Source organism: Hippopotamus amphibius, chromosome 12, assembly GCF_030028045.1.
Source record: "Hippopotamus amphibius kiboko isolate mHipAmp2 chromosome 12, mHipAmp2.hap2, whole genome shotgun sequence".
NCBI lineage: Eukaryota > Metazoa > Chordata > Mammalia > Artiodactyla > Hippopotamidae > Hippopotamus > Hippopotamus amphibius.
Window position 1 is genome coordinate 38,862,739 of NC_080197.1, and position 23,148 is coordinate 38,885,886.

General features: G+C 41.0%; 2 protein-coding genes across 2 annotated transcripts; both read right to left on the reverse strand.

Moving 5' to 3' along the window:
* Positions 1 to 600: 600 nt before the first annotated feature.
* Positions 601 to 3,253, reverse strand: OTOR (otoraplin). Its single transcript, XM_057702091.1, has 4 exons — positions 3,103 to 3,253; positions 2,598 to 2,737; positions 1,568 to 1,678; positions 601 to 694 (listed from the first exon to the last, which is right to left on the reverse strand). Exons 1-4 carry the CDS (start codon positions 3,215 to 3,217, stop codon positions 671 to 673), a joined length of 390 nt encoding a protein of 129 aa, XP_057558074.1. The 5' UTR covers positions 3,218 to 3,253; the 3' UTR covers positions 601 to 670.
* A 9,918-nt stretch (positions 3,254 to 13,171) lies between these two features.
* Positions 13,172 to 23,028, reverse strand: SNRPB2 (small nuclear ribonucleoprotein polypeptide B2). Its single transcript, XM_057702090.1, has 7 exons — positions 22,975 to 23,028; positions 21,203 to 21,292; positions 20,659 to 20,831; positions 16,610 to 16,750; positions 15,505 to 15,555; positions 14,024 to 14,112; positions 13,172 to 13,541 (listed from the first exon to the last, which is right to left on the reverse strand). Exons 2-7 carry the CDS (start codon positions 21,264 to 21,266, stop codon positions 13,382 to 13,384), a joined length of 678 nt encoding a protein of 225 aa, XP_057558073.1. The 5' UTR covers positions 21,267 to 21,292; positions 22,975 to 23,028; the 3' UTR covers positions 13,172 to 13,381.
* Between the last annotated feature and the right edge of the window lie 120 nt (positions 23,029 to 23,148).

The window sequence follows — 23,148 nt, forward strand, 5'->3', positions numbered from 1 at the left end:
TTTGGGGAGAAGCAAATTGATGGTTTAGAAGGTAAAATCATGCAACTGAAATAATTTGTGAGATTTTTTTAAAGAGAAATTTAGAGGCATAGTTCAAGCATCTGTGAGTCCAAAGAGCTCTTCTTCTCCCCCAACAGCTTCACATCCCAAAGGCAACAAATATTAAAAGTAACAACGATCCTAGAATACTCCTTGATGACATAGTCCCTTTGGGTACATTATAATACTCCAATTGGCCAGAGAGACAGATAAGGAGAAAACATCACGTCCAAAGGAAAGACCCAGACCTAAGTTTATACAGGGCTCCAAAGAGCTGGGAAGAATTACTATTTAAAATAACTATAAATGAACCATCTTCTATATGATCCCTGTGTAAGAGAAGATTCTCTAGGCTGAAAAATACTTCTCTGCTTTAGATTCATCCACTTGAGCCAAACGTCACCCTGTCCCAGGGGATGCGAAGACCAGGCCAGGAAAACCCCCCTCCTCCCCTGCCCTTTCCCCTTCCTCCCTCCCCTCCTCCCTTCCCCTCCCCTTTATCTGCCATCTCCAGCTTCAAGCCAAACCCTTGAAACAAAAGTCAGAAATTAGGGACATGTATTTTTTGGTTATTTTCACTTTTTTCTTTATTTTTGGTGTTTCCTTTCTATCTGCAAATTTGTCTAACTTCTTATTCGCAGAAGAAGTCAATATCCTGGAAAAAAAACAAAAGCAAAAAAAGATTGAGCGGAGCATGCAGGGCCAGAAAACAAATGTTAATTCTTTATTTAAAATCATATGTAATTAAAGGGGAATTTGGATCTAAAATAAGCAAAGTTTGAACCCCCAAAAGCATGACACAAGTATTACTTTAAGTCAAAAACTACTTAAAATGAAGGTTCTCAAATACACTTTTAATTTATGGTTATTTAACACATTCAAGCTCAATGCTAAGACACAGCGACAAGTGAGTTGCATTTGTGTAGGCTGGGCAATGTTTTGAAGTTATTTTGCACAGTGATTAGCTCCAGGAGAATCGTTTCAAAACAACCACCTTGCAAAGTAGCTCAAAGGGGATCTTTTATTTCTGTTCTGGGTATACAAGACCCCAGGGCACTAAGAAGAGTATCATTTCTTTTTCATACATAAGTAGAGTCTATCTATCACAAAAATAGGCGTTCAGACATTTTCCAGAACGTTTTGATTTTATTAAATACAGGTGCTGATATTTTTCTCAGCCCAAGTCTTTAGTTAAAAAGTGTACCCATCAGTAAGAGTCAGTTAATACTCTTTTGTTTTTTTTCTTTGTGACATGGAGTCCTTTCCAGGATAACTTACATCTAAAACAAAAGAGGGTTGGTAGAGAAATTTCACTAACCTTTCAACATTGATAGTAGGTGTAACTATTCCCCCCAGATCTTGTTGTCTAGAGATGTCACCACTGGAAGTGGGGGGCTTTGCTTAATGCATCTATGCCTCTTGTAAGTTGCATGATGCATTTTTCACACGCACCTAATCTATATTACCCCAAGATCTAAGTCCTTCCCTGCCCAGCACCCACCCACCCCCCGTCCCGGCCAACACTTACAGTGGTGGGAACTTCCTTGGTGGCTTCTTGGTACACATGTTGCTCCTGGACCAAGTTGCTGGGGAAATAACCCACGGTTCCCATCTCATCCTCAGGTTGATCGCCGTATACCTGAGTGCCCAGAAGTGTAACAGTGAGGGGAAAGCTTGTGGGAGTCCTCTGCTAGAAACTCTCAGGCATCCTCTTTGCTGTCCGTGAGAATTACACAACTGCCAATGCCTTGCTTCTCAGTCTGGATTCTGGGGGGCTCAGACCCAAATTTGAAGTTCACTCACAGCAACTAAGTCAACCCACAGAAATTGTGGGTCTGTTCTTTTGTGGCCCAATCTTACTGGTCTCCCTACATTACCATTTCTTTATGTAATCTTGTGAGCTGCCTGAAATCTTTTTTGGGACCCATAAATAAAGTCTATATCTTTTTTAAAAAAGTAAATAGACACCGTTATTTTAAAGGACTTTTAAAGAACTCCCTCCATTTTTAAAAATTCAAATGAACAGATACTTGAGTGAATCTAAGATTTAATTCTTTATTACTTGAGAGTCTCTGGAGCTGGAGCTGCAGTGGAAGCCAGTAAATCAATCCAGCTTCATCCCTCCCCAGGGCCCACCCCTGCATGTTTTAACTGAAGAAAGCAGATTCTTTGGAATTAAAGAGGGTGCTAAAGTTTCCTTAAAAATATTGAAATATACTCTGACTGCCAGTACACATGCCTTTTACTTGGCAAATCCACTCAAATATTTTTGAATAAAGTTCCAACTCTTTGGGATGTTCAAGCCCCCCAGTGTTTGACTAGATTTTCTTGCCAAAACATCAAATAAACCTACATTCGGTTTTGTTATGAAATTTTCTGTTTCTTCAAAGTGCAATAAAAGCAAATATACATGAATTTTTGCACTTGCATCCACAGCCTCTATATTGTTCTTAACACCTAGTTTTAAATATTAAAAGGCGTTGCAGATAGGTAACAGAGGAAAAATTAAGAGCAACATATGTCAAGATGTGTATATATTTTAAATAAACTCATCTTACACTGCCAGCCCAAAATTCTCCAGCTTCATTTTCTTTCACCAGCTTTGAGTAAACATAGATCCACTGCCCTTTTTTAACGTTAATGAATCTGCAGTCTGGAGCATTGTAATCTTCTTGAGCTCTGGCAAGAGAAATAGTATCTGGAAGGAAAAAACATTGAAATGGTATCTGGAAGAAAAAAAACATTGGCTCCTGGATTTTATCACAGTAAAAAGGCAGAGCATATCAGAAAACTAGGAAATCAGAGTGACTAATACCTCCTAGTTTATAGCTCATGTTCAAGTCCAGAAGATAACTAAGGTAGTAAAGCGGCACCCAACAGAATCTTAGCCAAGTGAATTCTTCATGGTGAGACACAAAAGGCAGAAGCCAGAAGAAACGATGCTAATCACATGCGCGTTAGGGAAGATGCACTCCCCAGTACAGTTAGATTTTATGCTATTAGTGGATTTTTTTTTTCAGTTATATAATAGAAAGGTAATGAAAGGCATAAAGAAGTCCTTACAGACACACTCGTCATCTGCACACAGCTTCTTGGAAGCAAGTCTGTCCGTAAATATTCCGTGCACGGCACATATGGCCACAAGACCTGGGAGGAAAAGTAGCAATCGTCTTGCCATCTTCCTTTGTTGCTGTTTTTGCTTTCGCCCTTTGAGTGGAAGTGGAGACTGACTTCAGTGCTTCGTGTCTTTTATGTGTAAGCCAGACATCTGGGTAAGTCCCCTGGCCAATGGGGAGGTGGCTACCGTTTCTCTGTTTTCATAACAGCTAATGGGCTCTAGGGGCTGTTTAGCATCTGATTTCCCAAAGAGACTCAAACACTGTGTCTTTTTTACACACAAATGGTATTCAAAATGGTCCACTGTTGTTAAAATCACTTTCACTGTGGTTTATTGCATCAGGAAGACATTGTTGAAAGAACTGTGAGAGTTTTGTCATTTAAAAAATGTTTTTAGTTCAAACCTCATAGTCTTTCAATGTATGAGCAAAGATGTAGGATACTGTTGAAAATGTGAGATTTATATCCTTATCCAAATAATTTTGATTTAAACATTTAGTAAACATCTGGATTTATATAATAGGTAAGTTAAAGATGCTTACATTTACAAATCATTCATGATAAGATTCTTAGGAATTGTGTCTGTCAGGGCAAACGTGGGTTGTAACACATCAAGACCCTACGAAGGGAACTTCCCTGGTGGCACAGTGTTCAATCCCTGGTCCGGGAAGATCTCACATGCCGTGGAGCAACTAAGCCCATGGGCCACAACTACTGAAGCCCCGTGCGCCTAGAGCCTGAGCTCCACAAGAAGAGAAACCACTGCAATGGGAAGCCCGAGCACCGCAATGAAGAGGAGCCCCCACTCACTGCAAGTAGAGAAAGCCCGCATACAGCAACGAACACCCAACGCAGCCACAATAAATAAATAAATAAATAAATAAATAAATAAATAAATAAATATTTTTAAAAAAGACCCTGCTAAGGATGCGGGGAGAAGGGGTACGTGGGTGGGCAAAAATGGAACAGGTTTTTTTCTACCTCCTCTCTCGGAGATTTTTGAAATTCAGTCTCAAAATGCTCATGGCTCCTAGAGAAGGCAGCAAAGCTGGAGGTTTGTGTTTCTCTTCGAACCTCCACGCCTGCCTGGCCTGCTTCCGGGCATCTTTCCCATGGGAAGAGGGGCACTGCTACAAGTCATCAAAGTTGAAACGATGGGACTTCCCTGGCCGCCCAGTGATTAAGACTCCGTGCTTCCAATGCAAGGGGTGCGGGTTCGATCCCTGGTTGGGGAGCTAACATCCCTCATACCACGTGTCACGGCCAGGGGAAAAAAGACAAAGTTGAAGTGCTAACATCTGGCTCCATCTATTCAACAAATATTTGCTGAGCACCTGCTACACGCCAGGCATTGTTGTAGGCACTAGAGATGTAGCCGTGAATTAAAAAAGGCCCGGTCCCAAGGGTTTACCTTATATTGGGAGAAAGAGACAATAGGTTGCTGCTTGTCATAGGGTGTTTGGGGCTGTTTCTCTGTCATAAGGTGCCCCCCGCATCCCAATTATTTCTAGACTAGAGGCCGTGTCAGCCTGATCTGTTCAACTTGGTTGATGTTAAAGTTTTAGAGCAGGACCTCCTTCTCTCTCCCCACAAATACCATCACCTGACAAAATGAGGGATAAGCATTCAACTTACAGAATAGGTACAAAACAATTTTCCAGAGGATACACTGGTAAAGCAAAATATAGTATAATTAAAAAGTTTGTTTTAGGGGTGTGTGTGTATGTAACAAAGTTTTGCTCTTTGGGTATGTGTGGTGTGGGGGTGGGAGTGGGGTGTTCTTTTCAGGGGAGGATCTCTTACACAGCTGGCCCTGATGCGGAAGCTTGTGTAATCTAGTACCTTCATTATAGAAGAGGAAACTGAGGCTCAGCACAGGCCAGAGCTGCCTTTCTTAACCACCCCAAGGGTCCCCCAGCAGGATTTTGGTCCAGTGCTGTTTCCATGCATCCACTGTCAACTTAGACTTGGGGTTTTAAATTCTTTATTTCCTGTTTCACTTCAAGGAAGGGATGAATTAGAAATCATTTTTGAAAGCAGAATGCCAGTGCATTTTTCCTCCCTATAATCTAGGGGCCTAAGAGGATCTCTCGGAAAATGAAAGCATCGATAAGATCCTCTTAGTCCTGATCAGGCAGCTGTTTTACAGACTGTAACAGTCTCCAGCCAGCCCTCAGCACAGGAGAGTGAAAAGATAATTGCCGAGGACTTCCTAGGTGGTGCAGTGGTTAAGAATCCACCTGCCAATGCAGGGCACACAGGTTCGATCCCTGCTCCAGGAAGATCCCACATGCCATGGAGCAACTAAGCCTGTGCTCCACAACTATTGAGCCTGTGCTCTAGAGCCTGTGAGCCACAACTATTGAGCCCATGTACTGCAACTACTGAAGCCCACGCACCTAGAGCTCCGCAATAAGAGAAGCCACCGCAATGAGAAGCCTGCACACCACAATGAAGAGTAGCCCCCACTTGCTGCAACTAGAGAAAGCCCATGTGCAAAGAAGACCCAACACAGGCAATGAATAAATAAATAAATAAATAAATTTATATATATAAAAAAAGATAATTGCCATCTAAGAGGGCAGGAATAGAGATGCAGACGTACAGAATGGACTTGAGGACATGGGGTGGGGGAGGGAAGGGAAGCTGGGACGTAGTGAGAGAGTAGCATTGACATATACACACTACCAAATGTAAAATAGATAGCTAGTGGGAAGCTGCTACAGAGCACAGAGAGATCAGCAGGATGTTTTGTGAAGACCTGAAGGGGTGGGATGTGGAGGTGGGATATGGAGGGTGGGAGGGAAGCTAAAGAGGGAGGGGATGTGAGGATATACGTATACATATAGTTGATTCACTCTGTTGCACAGCAGAAACTAATACAATACTGTAAAGCAATTATACTCCAATAAAGATGAAAAAAGAAAAAACAAACAAAAAAGACATTTGCCATTTAAGAGGCCCTTTCAGAAATGGGGACGGCACAAACTCAGGCAGGCCCCCCAAAGCAGAGTGAAACGTTGAATAAGGCCACATCCGAGCCATCACAACAACTTAGCCCCCTAAGCTGATGCTGGCGCAAAGCCATGATGGGCCATTTGAAGGGGAGAACTAAGAAAAGAGATGCCAAGACTTCTGAGTGCATCCTGGGCTGGCCTGGGAAGTCCCAGCCTTCTGCAGGGGGCAGAGATGGGGTGAAGACTAGAGGCCTCATTGTAACATTTTGCTCACAAAAAAGAATTGAAACTTACAATAACTCAGCAAGGTGTTGTGCCTGGTAGCACGCTCAAGTCACTACACACTTGAGGGTCCAGAGAAGGGCTCTGTCCTGAGCTTGCTTACCTCCTGCTTTTGGATATTCAGATGGATTCTCTGAGCTTTTAATTCCCAACAGTCATTTTTTCCCTCTTTAGTTCCTAAATTAGCTTCTCAGCTAGGGGTTCTTAAAATGGAGGCTGTGGCTCCTTTAGGGTCTAAAAATAGGCTTGGACAAGTGGACGGCGTGTAAGCAACCTCCTTGCCTTGACGTACAAGGCCCTGCGTGATCTGGCCCCTCGGCCCCTCTGAAGTCACCTTCTGTCACTCCCCCTCGCTGGCTCTGTTCCTGCCATATCCGCTGCTCTGTCCTTTGAAAATGTGAAGCTCATTTCTACTTCAGGCCCTCTGAGCTTATTGCCTGGGATGTTTTTCTCCAGATACTGGCCTTCAGGTCTCTGATGAGCAAGATGTCTCCACTGACAGACCGGTTTAACAGAGCCACTCCCAAGCTTCCCCAACCCAATCCGTCCGTCACTCGACCAGGGGACCCCCTTCTCATGCACCTTTCACCACCTGACATGCCTGGTTTACTTACTTGGTGATTCCTCCCTCCCCCAGCGCCAAAATGAAAATGCCACGAGGCAGGGACCTTTTCCATCTTGTCCATTGCTTTATCTTTAGCACCCAGAAAAATACTCGGTACTCATAAATAGGTAGTCATTAAATGAATGCCTGATCCCCCGAGATTATATGTTTAGGTGTATGCATGCAGGTGTACTCTTTTTTTTCTGGGGAAAGTCCCTAGGTTTTATCAGACCTAAAGAGAGGTTCCTTACACTCCTCAATTTAAGACTCATTGACTTAATTAATGATTAGGGCAGAGATACTGGGGTCCTGCCACCAAAGTGTGGTCCCCAGACCAGCAACTTTAGCATCACTTCATAAAGTCCCTCAGACCCCACCTCAGACCTGTTAAATCAGAATCTACTTTTTAATAAGATACGGAAGTTATTTGTATGAACATTAAAATTTGAGAAGTGCTGCTCGAGGGCAAATCAAATATGGCAAAAATTTTTAGCCAGGATTTCACATTCGTCATCGGGTCTTTGCTGGATACATTTTCAAGGGACAAAATGCCTGTTAAATATCCAAACAGAAAATACTTCAAGCCTTTAAATTTAAAATGGAAATGTGAGCCTCCCCCAATAGTTTCCATTTTGACACTATCTTCTATAGACTACCTTTGAAAAATATAATTTCAATTAATAATCTAATCATATAACCCACTTCATAATGGTAGAAATCTGCTTTGTTAGTTATTTTTAAAATTTATTTATTTATTTATTTATTGGCTGTATTGGGTCTTTGGTGCTGTGAATTGGCTTCCTCTAGTTGCAGTGCACGGGCTTCTCATTGTGGTGGCTTCTCTTGTTGTGGAGAATAGTTTCTAGGCATGTGGGCTTCAGTAATTGTGGCTCAAGGGCTCTAGAGCACAGGCTCAGCAACTGTGGTGCACAGGCTTAGTTGCTCCACGGCATGTGGGATCTTCCTGGACCAGGGCTTGAACACGTGTCCCCTGCATTGGCAGGCGGATTCTTAACCACTGTGCCACCAGGGAAGTCCCTGTTTTGTTAATTCTTAACTTTGACTCATGTTGGAATCACTTGGGGAGCTTAAGAAATACTGATGACTGGCTTTCACCCCTAGAGACTGGGATTTAATTGATATGGGGCGTAGATTAGGCGTGGGTATTTGAAAATCTCTCCCGAATGATGCTAATATGCAGCAAACATTGAAAGTTAAGTTGAAAACCGCGATATTTAATGGATAACAACATTTGCTCCCTCCAGACACTCCGTGCAACACCCACAGATGAATAAGTTAAGGACGATCAGAGATCCTAGTTTGATCGAATCTTCTTCAAAATATAGTTAGTAAATACACGGAGATTAATGGGGCTTGAGAAGAGTAAGTTACAAGTAAGGAGAGGGTGAAGGCTAGAATAAACTCAGTGCTATTGGGTTGCAATCAGAGGTACTCTTGCAAATTCATTACTTATAATATAATTGAATAGATATCCCCGTAGATATATAGATGTGATATCTCTACATAAAATTAAGATCCTTAAAGGTTAGGACAGCCTGAGGAACTGACAGGGGACTAAAGAGACATGACAACTACACTCAGCACATGATCCTGGATTGGATTCTTGGGTCATGATTGGAACATCAATAAATTGGATGAATGTTTGCTTTTTTTTTTAAGAGGACCGTATTTATTTATTTATTATTTTTTTGGCTGTGTTGGGTCTTCATTGCTGCTTGTGGGCTTTCTCTAGTTGCGGCGAGTGGGGGCTACTCTTTGTTGCAGTGTGAGGATTTCTCTTCACGGTGGCTTCTGTTGTTGCAGAACACGGGCTCTAGGTGAGAGGGCTTCAGTAGTTGTGGCTTGCAGGCTATAGAGTGCAGACTCAGTAGTTGTGGCACATGGGTTCAGCTGCTCTGAGACGTGGGAATCTTCTTGGCCCAGGGATCGAACCACCTGTGTCCCCTGCACTGGCAGACAGATTCTTTTTTTAAGAACTTTTATTGAGATACAATTAACATACAATAAACTGCATATATTTAAAGTGTACAATTTGTTTTTTTTTTCTTATTAGTAATGTATATATGGCAATCCCAGTCTCCCAATTCATCCCACCCCAACCCCCCTCACTTTCCCCACTTGGTGTCCATATGTTTGCTCTCTCCATCTGTGTCTCTATTTCTGGCAGGCGGATTCTTAACCACTGTGCCACCAGGGAAGTCCTGGATGAATGTTATTTCTTGATGTTGCTGGTCACCCAGAAGTTATGCGGAAGAACAGTCTTGTACTTCGGAAATCCACACGGAAGTATTCAGGGGTGAAGAGCAGTCAGGTCAACACTCTCAAATGGTTCTGCTAGGGCTCAGGGTGGGCCTCTCCAAAATAAGGCACAGTGATTATTTTGAATTAAAGTTACTTAAGAGGACTTCCTAGGTGGCGCAGTGGTAAAGAATCCGCCTGCCAATGCAGGGGACACGGGTTCCAGACCTGCTCTGCGAAGATTCCACATGCCACGGAGCAACTAAGCCTGCGCGCCACAGCTATTGAGCCTGTGCTCTGGAGCCCGTGAGCCACAACTATTGAGCCCATGTGCCACAACTATTGAAGCCCACGCGCCTAGGGCCCGTGATCCACAACAAGAGAAGCCACTACAATGAGGGGCCTGCGCACCACAATGAAGAGTAGCCCCCGCTCGCAGCAACTAGAGAAAACCCCTGTGCAGCAACAAAGACCCAACGCAACCAATTAAAAAAAAAAAAAAAGAACGTTTAAAGTTACTTAAGAAACTGCCAATGCAATAGTGACACTCTGACCCTCCTTTCTGTCTCCCAGAAAGCAGGAAACCAATCTCTCAGGTCAAAGGTACACCCCCTGCCTCTCGAGGTAGAACATTCTTTTCACCAGAGGAAGGGAATTGGGGTAAGGCAGCTTGTATAAAAAAACATTGTTACGTCTTTAATTTACTACCTCAGGGCCAAGCTGTTTAGATTCTTCACTAACTGAGCATCCAAAACCTAAGTTTCTTTGCCCTGTCAATTCATCTCTAGTTTATTGTTTCTTTCTCTAAAAGGTATAAAAGCTGCCTGCTTTGAATTTTTTTTTTTTTGCTTTGGAATTTTTAATAGCTTAAATTACAAAGGTAATATTAAGACATACATATTATATACAATTTGTTGAAAAACCAAGAAGAAAAAATGCTATGGATCATCTGTAAAGTAGTGTAATGATTTCTGAAGCAGATTTAAAAGTTGCCAAAATTGAATTTTGCATGTCACTAACTGAAGAGAATACTGTATCTAATAAAAGATGTACTGAAAAAGTAAAAAAAACAAACAAAAAAAAACAAAAGCTGACTGCTTTGGCCACTATTTAGGCCCCATTTCTATGAGACCTCTGTGCACACAAAATCACATTTGTTTTTCTCCTGTTTTGTGTCAATTTTATTAGTCCAGCCATAAGAACTGAAGAGGGGTAGAGGGGGAAATTTCCCCTCCTTGATAGTTCAAAAACATTTATGGGAGCTCTGGGCACTATTTCAGCTACTTTTATATAAATTGGAAATTTTTTCAAAACAAAAAGCTTTCAAAAGTAATCAGATTTCAATCCCCTGCTTGAAATCTTCTCACAGAACGTATGTCCAACACAGACTTGCATGTGAATGTTCAGAGCCACTTTATTCACAATGGCCCCAAACTGGAAAGAACCAAAATGCCCATCCCCTGGCAGAACAAACTGCTGCTCCACACAAGAGATGAACCTCACGAGCATTCTAGACGGGGCACAGCGCAGTGGTAGAAGCAGATGGGCAGTTGCCTGCAGTCAGCATGCAGGGATAGGCTGACTGCAAAGGGGCACAAGGCAGCCCTTGTCTTTGAGGGGTGACAGATGCTCTCTATCTTGATTATGACTCTCACACAACTTATACAACTGCCAAAACTCATCAAATGCTAAAATGTTACTGTATGTAAATAACTCAGTTTAAAAAATCCTCTAGGGGCGTCCCTGGTGGCACAGTGGTTAAGAATCTGCCTGCCAATGCAGGGACACGGGTTCAAGGCCTGGTTCCGGAAGATCCCACATGCCGAGGAGCAACTAAGCCCATGCACCACAACTACCGAGCCTGAACTCTAGGGCCCACGAGCCACAACTACTGAGCCCATGCACCTAGAGCCCGTGTTCCCCAACAAGAGAAGCCACCACAATGAGAAGCCCATGTGCTGCAATGAAGAGTAGCCCCCACTCTCTGCAACTACAGAAAGCCTGTGCGCTGCAACGTAGACCCAGTGCTGCCAATAAATAAAATAATAAATTAATTTAAAAAATCCTCTAATAGTTCTCCATCTCAGAGCATAAGCAAGCCCTAGCCCTAAAAAAGGCCTACACAATCCCTCTTTCCATCCTCCCCCTCCCTCCCTCCCACACCAGCCACTAAGACCTGCTTCCACTCAAAGCAGGGCCAGCCTGTGAAACATCTTCTGTTCGGAGACAAGCTAAGGACAGTCTCTGAGAGCAAGCAGTTAGAAAATGTACTAGCAATTGACACTGCTGTCAACTTACAAGAGTATGGCACTTTTTCTAGGAACTCACTGTGAATAAATTTTATGGGCATACATGAACTTGACAACTAGGTTAAAGTTATTCATAAGAATCAGGCTCTGCAGGCGGCAAAGTTTAAGGGCTAAAAATTATTCTGCTTTTCCCTCCTTATGTATGCGCAAGAGTAACATGATAAAGACCTACATAACTCTAAAAGTGGTCTGCCCATAAATATGTATTCTATATATATTCCATAAATACATTAAAAAATCTAAGTGATAAGGAAAACTCTTGTTCCAGGAAATGTTAAAACAGGAACCAAAAAGTGGTCGATAGTGTCACTTTACCATGCGCTATATATAAAATGTTGTCCACTTCTAAAGACACCCATGGTTTTACTAGCGGGAGACAAATTGATAGTCTTACGAGGTAGAAATCACACACTACAGAAAATGAGCTTTGGGAAAGGTTACAGACTAAAAACCTTCAAAAAGATTACAGACTAAAAATTTCCTTTGGAGGTCATTCAATAAAGAAGTTAGGTATTAGCCAAGCAGGTATTCCTTAGGAAGGATCCTGCCTCAAGGGGGTAAGAGCATAAAATGTGAAATCTGAAGACAATATTCCCTTTCCATCTGTTTTCTCAGAAAACAGTAAATACAGTTACTCCTAAATGGCCTTTATTCAGTCAAAAACTGAATGAAAAGATTTCTGAAATGCCTACTACCAGCAAAATATTATGCTCATTTAGTCGAATATGAAGATGAAATATAGATCCTGCCCAGGTCTCATTTTCTTCTAATATCTAGGATGCTCATTTTTATCATTAGTAACAGAATCATTAAAAAAACAAACAGGGAATTGGGCTTCCTAAGTGGTGCAGTGGTTAAGAATCCACCTGCTAATGCAGGGGACATGGGTTCGATCCCTGCTCCAGGAAGATTCCACATGCTGCGGAGCAACTAAGCCCGTGCACCACAACTATTGAGCCTGCGCTTTAGAGCCCGTGAGCCACAACTACTGAGCCCATGTGCTGCAACTACTGAAGCCCACGAGCCTAGAGCCCGTGCTCTGCAACAAGAGAAGCCACGGCAATGAGGAGCCCGTGCACCACACTGAAGAGTAGCCCCCACTCACTGCAACTAAAAGAAAGCCCGCGCACAGCAAAAAAAAAAAAAAAAAAAAAAAAGACCCAACACAGCCAATAAAATAAATAAATAAATAAATTTATAAACCAAACAAACAGGGAATTCCCTGACAGTCCAGTGGTTAGGACTCAGTGCTTCCACTGCGGGGGGCCTGGTTCCATCCCTGGTTGGGAACTAAGATCCCACAAGCTGTGCGGTGCGGCCAAAACAAAACAAAACCCCCAAACAAAAACAAACCAAAAAACGAACTCCAGGATGGCAGTTCATTCGCATAAAAAATAACATTACAAAAAATATAATCAAGGGCTTCAACTAATTGTCCTTGACTTTTATTAAAGTGGTTCAATGTTTCTCTACCATCAGCTACTCCAAAATAACACTAGAAAAGCATCCTATTACAGTTTTACATACCTTAAGATGTGTTCTAGACTAGCATAAGCATTTGATGATAGGACAGTGGGCCAATAAATGAAATATTATGTACCGAATACAAATAAAAGTTTATTGTACAAAATTAAGGCCTTCACAGTTCATAATTCACTAAGGCTAAACAAGGACTAGGTAATTTTTTAAACCCTTTACAAAAATTTCACAAAAACTTGCCCTCTCGCCCCAACTATTAAAATGGCTTGAACAAACGTTATCGAAATGAAAACTATAAATAACACCAAGTCCTTTAAAGGAAGCTATCCCAAATGTTACTTCTTGGCATAGGTGATCTTCATGGCATGGGACGGTGTGATCTTAAATCCCTGTAAAGCATCCCTGGCAGCTCCAGCCTGTCCGTCATTTTCAAATTCAACAAAAGCAATGTCATGCCTCCCAGGAACCAAACGTACTTCCTTGAAACCAGGGAACCTGTAAAGAGTTAAAACAATTTTTATATATGTAAACAATTATATACATATAAATATAGACATGACATCAAGTATGTAAATGTCCACTGTGTTTAAATTTGTTAAACAACTTCCTGACATGAGACCAGGAAAGGTATCATATCCCACCAAGAATCCTGAGTGGGATGAAAGAGCTTAAAATATAATTAATACCATGAAAAGAACTGCAGGAATCATATAAGCTAATTCTGTTTTTGTCATTTCATCAAAGCTTTGTCTGCTGTTTCACTCATCAACTAGAATTAATAATTCAAATATTAGAGGTAATTGAGCTTTTTATTTGCTAAGTTGGCAGACTGGTTTCAATTCATGATTAATCCTGGAGCAAATCAATGAAGCTGTAAGGAATTACTGTGTGATACACAAATGGATTCAACCCAGGGAAGTGCTATCTGCCCTGTCAGGAGGCTCTCAGAACACAGATGTGTTTATGAAACCACTTACTGATTAAACAGCATGGATAACATCATCTCATTAGTCTCTTCTGGTAAATTATTAAGGAATAAAATATAGTTTGGAGGGTAATCAGGGACCTAATAAAAAGAAAAGACAAAGTTAGTTGTAACTATAAAAAGTACAGTAAACCATTTGGCTCTTACATTAAAATCTAAACTTCAGAGAACTACATTCCACGGTTTAAGGCTTGTGAAAGTCTTACTATATCAAACACTAAAGCTGAAAAACAGTGACGCCAGAAAAATAAAAACCTGATAGTAACTAAACAAGGCAGACATTCAAGTCAATAAATATTTGGAAGATTATAAATCTTATTAACAGTTTTTAAGTATTTAATTAACAGTATTTAAAACAATATTTTAGATTTAAGCATCTGGAGGTCAGCTGGAATGGGAGGATTTTGTCTGGATTACATAACTGATCCTAACAAAACTGGAGAAGGAATCAGTGTCCCCTGTCCGCAGCTGCTTAACCCTCAGGTATTCAGTCCTCTGTACTATCACTTATTACCTCTCAGTTTGTGAGAAAATCTGGAAATAGAAAGACTTCCACTTAGAACCACTACTTGGTGATTTTTAATGTTTTTTCCATGTAAACGAGATATACATGGCATCTAGTTACATACAAGTAAGTGGAAACAGACACTGTTATTAAACTATTTATTTGATACCCTACCCTGAGGTTACGGAGAACTCTACGGAAAGGTCATTATATATATAAGAGCCTCTGTCTTCAGGCTAATTTCATGGAAGAAAAAAGATGAAATGTAAAGAACAACTTAGGGCTTAGAGAATTAAGTGCTGGCATTTGTGAACTGGATTATAATTGTTGAAAGACTTTGAAGAAGTAGATAATGCAAGAAAATGCAAATAACTTAAAATCAGAGGAGGAAAACCTCAATGGTGCAAGGAATTCCCTGGATGTAAGGATCCTGTCAGACCCTAGCAGCCAAGGGACCAAGTGGGAAACCATTAGTACATAGCTCAGGCTTTCTTTTTGAGGCCTTTATTGGGAAGATTTGGTAAAGAGTATACTGATAAGTCTGTATCAGGGACAAATACATATGTGCTGAGGAAGTAAGAGCAAAGGTAACTGTGAAACAACTTTGCTCTATCAGAAAAGATGGGTTAGTGCTTCAGCCAATGGGAACAGATCTTAAGCCACAAGCCTGGAAGCACTAGGCCACGTTCTGTGGGGAAAATAACCGTTTTGCTCCTTGTCCTCACAGAGGTTAGAATCTATTGTTTTGATTCTGTCACTGATTCACCATGGGAAGCAAGGAATAAAGTCAGGTTTTGTTTTCTTCCTCTTAAAGAAAATTAAAACGTTTTGAGGAGTGAGTTTCCACATTGTTGTGGCTTATAGATGGAATCATTTTCAGATTTTGGAGACATGCAGGTTGTTGTACATTACTGTAACTGTTTTGTAATTTTATTTTAAAGTAAGTATCACATGGAAAAAAATATTACCTGAGGATTTGGTGTTGCATTTCCTTGGGTATTAGCTGAATTTGGTGTCCCCTAATCCAAAAAAATAGAGAAACAGTTAAAATTTCCAACCCCTCTAAAAAGCAGCAGGTATTTATATTTAAAATTACTGCATAAAAATAAGGTTAACAAACAGATTTTTAAAGTCCATTTAACTTTACTTTCATTGAGAATTCATATCTTAAAACTCTGACTCAAACATTTATGTATTTAACTTGTCAACATTTTTGAAAGGTCTATATCATAAAATTCAACCTCTAAGCTTTAAAACTATGGAGAAATATAAATATAAGAGAAAAACCAAAGACCAGTCTTTCTCTTTTTTTAAGACAACTAGAAAAGGTCAAGCATTATACTTAGTAAAACTGATTTCTAATCACTTTCAATCCCAAAGTAACTACTTTTTGGATGATAATTTCACCCTTTTCTGGTATTTTAAATTAGATTTTGAATTTCTGAACTGTTCAAAGAAAGTAGGTTTCAGTGGCATATTCATGATTAAAGATAACATCTACAGTATTATTATTAAAATGTTTTTTTCATCTTTATTGGATTGCTTTACAATGTTGTGTTAGTTTCTGCTGTACAACAAAGTGAATCAGCTATATGTATACATATATCCTCATATCTCCTCCTGCTTGAGCCTCCCTCCTACTCTCCCTATCCCACCCCTCCAAGTCATCAAAAACTACTGAGCTTATCTCTCTGTGCTATGTAGCAGCTTCCCACTAGCTATCTATTTGGTAGTGTATATATGTCAATGCTACTCTCTCACTTAGTCCCAGAACCTGAAAAATAAGCCAATAAATATTAACATATTTTGGAGAATGATGGAACTAAATGTCATGCAAATTCAAATAAAACTGTTTGATATAAATCTGCATATGTAAATGTTTATATTTTAATCTGTTGCTTCAACACAAATATTGGAATTTTAGAACTCAACCATTCCAGCTTCTTAAAGTTCTACCTTTAAACACACACACACATGCACACATGTGCCTCAAAGATCACCCCTCAAGCAGAAGACAGACATCTCTATCAAATTTTTAACACCAAAAAAATAAAGAACTTTTGTCCATCTTACCTGACCAGGCTTTTTGTTCACAGTTGTTGCAGTCTGTTCCACAGTTTTGGCTTTTTTCTTTTCTTTTTTCTTTTCTTTGTCAGCAAAAGTGCCACGCATTTTAGATATTATATCAGAATCTGTTTTCGCATACTGGATTCGCTGTTTTCATTATTTGAAAACAAGTTACTTTTCATTATGCTGAAGGCTGTTTACACTTGTCATTAATATTTCAAATTTCATTATGCAAATATGAGCTATTTTAATGCATCCTTAAGGAAATCTGTCAAATACACTGAACACCAAATGAAAATAAGTTGAGGCCCATGATTCACAACTGAGGCAAGTTAGATTCAACAGTGTTTACTGGAAAAAACCCATAGGTTTTCATACGGGAAAAACAGGACTTTGAAATATCTGCACCACCACTCCTCTCCATTTAAAAGAACAGAGAAAACTGCACCGGAAAGCTGTTTATCCCTTACAGGGACACTCCACAGAGGGTCAAGATGTGCATGGAATTTGTTACTTCCGAAGTTAAAGCACCAAAGACTGAGAATGACTTTCCTTTGAATCTGGTCTACTATTTTTAAAAGAAATGACTAATAGTGGCATCAACTTAAATTTTAAAAGCTTTGATAGGAAACAAAAAAGATGGCATCACAGCTGGTGCAACCAGGCCACTTGTGTGAATAACACGCCACAGCCAGCAGGCACAGCACACACGAGTCAACAACCATTGAGAAACACTGGACTAGGACAGCATTTCATAAACTAACGTGCCCTCCAATTACCCGGAGAGCTTGTAAGAGTATAGATCCTAATGCAGTGGGTCTGATGAAACCTGAGGTTCCGCACTTCTAAGAAGCACACAGAGGATGGTGGGGCCCACACTCTGAGCAGTATGGCCCTAGCCTAAAGCATTATCGCACAGCTAAATCTGACACCAATTATTTGTCCCACAACTTCTGAGTTACACTGTCATCTAGGGTGTGCTTATTTGCAAACTGCAACCTCCAACTCAAGGGAACTTTTCCTCCCTGGAGCCAAAAGAGCTGAAACTACCTCTCTGATCATACTGAAACACCACAGTCCTACCAATTCCTCTCTAAAACTGACTTGCATGGCAAGAATTTGATCTCAGTCTGAAGGGAACAAGTGACATTTTTAAAGTAATGCAAGTTTGAAGGCAAGGAATTTGTTTAAACCAAGAGCAGTTCTTTCCTTTCTTTTATGTCAGCTAGCGATGAATGTTCGGGGGAAATAAGAGGTGGGTAGGCCTCCCATGACACCTCAGTCCCTGAAGCTTCCTCTGGCCGCTGGACCACGGCGGCTCCAAGTGGATTTACCCTGTGAGCAACTCTGCTAGTCTAGCATGTCATCATCTAACCAAAAGGAATAGGTTTGGACTATCTCTGACTTGGCCCCAGGGATTCTCTCCCAACTCCCTTGGGTCTTCAACCTTCTTCCTGACCTGAAGAGATCCTGGGTGATCTTGTATTTGTCCCTGTGATGTGTGAAAATCTCTGACCTCAGCCCTCGCTCTTAGCTGGCTGGTCTAGAGCAGCCATTCTCAACTAGAGGAGAATTTGCCCACCAGAAGACTGTTGGCATTGCTGATTGAAGACACTGTGTGTTGTGCTAAGTGGGTGGAGGCCAGAGATGCTGTTAAACACTTCGGTGAATAAGACAGCTCCAACAATAAAAAATTATTCAGTTCAAAACGTCAGTGTTGAAAAACTCTGGTCTAGACTAAATATTGGTAAGGGATAAAAGTCCACCCACAGCTTAGAGAAGAAGCAAGATTTACACTTATACCACAGGTTTCATGACCAAAGTCCTTAGGAAGATGGTTCTACTTTACTGAGGTATTTTTGGAATTAAATAACCAAATGTCCTTGAATCACAGAGACTGTGATTTTTGTTCTGAGTTCCAAGTTACAGAAAATTTTGTTTATTTCTGATTTGGTATGTTGGAGTTAAAATAGAAGAGCAACTGAAACCACCTAAGTAAATATAAACAAGACGGCTCAAGGAACATTCTTTCCCCTCTTCCAGGATGCCAGAGATTTGGCAGTATCTATTACTTTCCTGAAGGCAGAGAACAGACTTCCTAAAATGTCTTCAATATGAGGTCAGTCTAATGGGCTTTTCCCACTGATTTTAAATACTTAGCTGGCAAGGTGAAGCCAGTGCCAAACACAGCCAACAGCTTCCAGCTTTCCTGGATTTCAGTCACAGGCACATGCAAACTTGTCATCCCAACTTAGCACAACAGCCCTAAAACCCTCTATGGGAAGAAACCGTTCCTTCATACTAATGTAATTTTAGATTTAAACTAGAACCCAGTCTTATGCTACTGCCAACTGAGATCTCAATTATGCTATTTCTTCGTACTACTGAGAACCGGTTTCAGGAAATGCCAATTTACTGAAAATTACGCTATGTAGGTACTATCCCCCAGTTTTCTGGAATAAGACTTTCCACATACGTGGTGGCCAGTCAGGTTGGAAATGATGGGAAAAGGAGAGTAGGATAGAGGATGGGAAGAAAACGTGCTCCAGTACCAGACAAAAAGTGCTCTGTCCTGAATTAAACTGTGGTACCAAGGTCCTCAGACTACTGACCACAGCCAGCACTGCCTGGTGTTGTATGTTAAGTCTTCTTGGGACACAGCCACACCCATCTATCCATACACCTTCTGTGGCTGCTTCTCTGGCCACAAGGGCAAAGTAGCTGTAAAAGAGATCACCTGGCTCGTAAAGCCTAAAATATTTACTAGCTGGCCTTTTACAGACAGAATGCTGAATTCTAGTTTAGGAAAAAAAAAAAATCACAATATTGGGTGTCAGGAGATTAGCTTTTAAGTTCTAAGGATGCCGCTGGTTATATTAACATGAGCTTTCTGTGCCTGATTCTTCATTTGTAAAATAAAAGGATTACACAAGTGGTCTGCACTGCAGATTATGGGCCAAGTTCAGCCCATGGCCTGTTTTCGTACAGCCTATGAATTAAGAATTTTTTTCTTTCTTTTCTTAAATACAAATTTAAAGGATTGTTTAAAAAAACCACACACACACACACACACGAATATGCAACAGAAACCATATGTGGCCCACAAAGCCTAAAATACTTATTTATCTGGTCCTTTATAGTTTTGCTCACCTTTGAAATGGACTAAAGAATATCCAGTCTGCCTACCTTTTTTTTTTTTTTTAAAACAGGTGATGAAACTGAACATTCACAGAGCTGGTTAATGACAGAACCAGAATGAAACTCTGGGCCTCAGCTCTTTCCCTAACATCCATTCCCATCACATCCCAGTTCCAGAAGAAAAGCACTGAAATCCATACCCAAGGTAGTATGTACCCATTCACACACCTAGAGCCCCTTGCTGTATACACTCTGTCTCCACCCTGATCCAATCCTCTACCATCTCTGACTTATAGTAATTGCCTCCTGAGTTCCCTAATTCCCTTCTGCCCCTCCCACAACCCAACCTTCATCAAGCAGTTAAATGTGAAATCTCATGTCACTCCTGAGTTTAAAAGTTTCCATGTATAACTATTTAATTTCCTTTCATTGCTATTCATTAATAAAAACCTATGACTTTAAATCTATGAACTGGCCTCAGATCAGTGCTTTGATTGCATAGCTTCTGACATGCAGTATTTCACTATGCTATTTTCTTAAACTTCATACTAGGTTTCCTCTTTGAACCAAGATTTTTGTTTTGTGTTGTTTTACAAGTTTACGAACAAAGGTTTCTTTTTAATCTTCTGAGTAATTATTAATTTCTAGTTCTTCTGAGATGACTATTGCCTATACTGCCATTTAAAAAAATATTCTACATCTCAATGTATTTTGTTTTTGCCGATTTGAACTATCATAAATCAAGAAGTGAATTATAAGCTCTACTACTGTGTTTCTATAAAAATACATAAATAAAATAAACCCAAACCCACTCTAACACATAATTGAAAGCAGAAAGCAATAACTATTTTCAAGGGAATATTTACAAATCTACCATAACATTAATAATGATTAAAGGCAAAATAAGAATGATTTACCATCGGTTTGCCATAAAATGGAAATCCTTGTAACTGTCTCAAGGCATTTGTGGATGAGCCCAGTTCCTTAAATATAACAAAGGCTTGCCCCCTCATCTTCATGGTCTTTAGAGCCACAATATCTACCACGTGGCCAAACTGAGAAAACAGGGCATACAGGGATCTCTTCAGTTCTGCACAAAATTAGAGGGGAAACAAGTTATTTGTGAATGAAACTATGATGAAATTCTTCTTAAAATGACACTATATGGCGTGCCCCCCTTCATTTATTTATACAGTTACATATTTTAATAAAAACATCATACTATTCCCATTGGCTGTCTAATTTTCTAAGTTTCTGAAACCATTTTATCTATGAATGAAAACAGATTCAATACATTTTCGGCCCCTATTTTTATCTTTAAAAAGCCTTAAAATCCTTACACAATAAGGAAGAAACCATTATTTCAGGCACTGAGAAAGATGACTAGATGAGAACTTTTGAAGCTGTATAATTTTTAAAATGGTAGTAAGTAAACACACTAGTTTTTTTTTTAACACTTACCTTCTTTTTTAATTTTGTCATTCATATTGTTGATATAAATTGTATGATTTGGTCTGATATCCATGTTTTGGGTTAAATTGTTCAAATAGCCTAAAGAGACGGTAAACATTTTGTTATTAAACAAGGAGCATTCATTCACACGGTAGTGTGGCATTAAGGACACAGCACAAGGGTACTAACTTTTTAATTCTTTCAACCCCAAATGTCAAAAAATATCAGTTTGGCAGTCCTCTGCAAAACCTCTCCAGAACCTGCTAGCCCTCCTTCTTAAACAAAAGGAGAATAGTTCTCAGGCTGAAAACTTGGTGGGGCACTATTATCCAGTCAGATTTTAATAACATTCTTTTATTTCATTCATTTATTTTTATACTTATCTTTCACTCATGACAAGTGATACTGTTTTTCTTTCTGCCTAATGAAATGTTTTCTTTTTTTAACAAAATTTAAAAATTGAGTAGATTTGAAGAAAGAAAAAAACTAGCAAATGTATGTCCAGTAAAAATCATCAAGATAGAAGATTAATGAAGTTTGCCAAGAACTCTTTCATAGGTACTCTTACAAAGCACTTTCGTATTACTACTTAATTTATATACACCATCACCAACAGTCCTGACTCCAAAGTCACTTCTAACGGACTTGAAAGACTGGAGCGGTACCGTATAATGGTTAAGAGCCGAGATTCTAGTGCCAGCTGGATCTGATTTCAAATCTGTTTATGCTTCTTACTAGCTGCTTGACTGAGGGCAAGTTCCTTAATCCCGGAGGTCCACATCTGTAAAAAGGGTATGGTAACAGAATCTACCCAGTAGAGCTTGGAAGACTAAATGAGATAAATTTCTAGTAGCTCTAGATAGCTGTTATTAACGTCTATTGCAGGTTAATGCAAGTCCTTGCCCACGGTTACAGGGCTGGCAGGCAGAAGGCCTGAGAATTCAGCCCTTGTTTTCCGTCTCTTGCACTTTTCTTTTACACCCAGAGCACTATTTCGTTTTTCCCACCGTTTTAGTTGCAAATTGTGACCTTGCTTTATTTCCTTGGTGCCCCACATGTTCCTTCATTTCACGAACATTTACACTCACAGTATGTTCACAGCATACGATGCTGACAAAGAAAGAGTCTACACACAAGGTCTGTACTTGTGCGGCTAACAGGTAAAAGGTAACGCTTACTCACAGGCTTGAAATCCCTAAACTGAAACCTGGGGGACTGGGGTCGCGAAGACGACGACGAGAGGGAAGTGACACGGCTCAAACTAAAGGCAGAAAGATGAGAAGGGAGGCTCTCGCCTTATGCCATGCGAGGTCTGATGGTGGCCTGGACTAGTGCAGGGGCACCGAGAGTCGCCTCCCGAATCCAAAAGGGAGCCTCTGGCAGGCGCCTGAAGGTGCACAGCGCGCTGTAAACATCTCGCATCAGCGAAGGGACACCAGTTATCCATAACTTCATACGCGAGAGGGTCCCGCCTCTCCGGACCCAGACACATTCGCCCACGGCCCGGGCCCGAAGCTCCAGGAAGCAGCTACGCGATCCCCGGCCCCGACCCGTCCTCCTAGAGACAAGATTCCTAAGTCCAGGGGCCTCGCCGGACCCGAGCGGCAGTCTCCATGCCTCCTTCGCTCCCTCGCCGACCCTCCGTGAACCCCGGGCCACATACGTCCCGGCGCCAGCGCCGCGCCCCGCCCACCCCCGGCTCCCGCAGGAGAGCGTCTGGCCGAGCCGAAACCCGCAGCCGGGAGAGCAAAGAGAGTGAAGGAAAAAGCGGACCAACTCACCAGAGGCGTCCGCCGCGTCCCACAAGAAACACACTCCAAGAACCGGAAGCAGAGCCAGGCATCGGAAGTGACGCTACGAAGCGCCTCAATCGAGTGCCGACAGTCAAGAAGCCGAGCCCAGAGTGGATCGATGCTCCACGGTCTCCAAGGAGGCGGTCAGGAATCGCTCCGCGC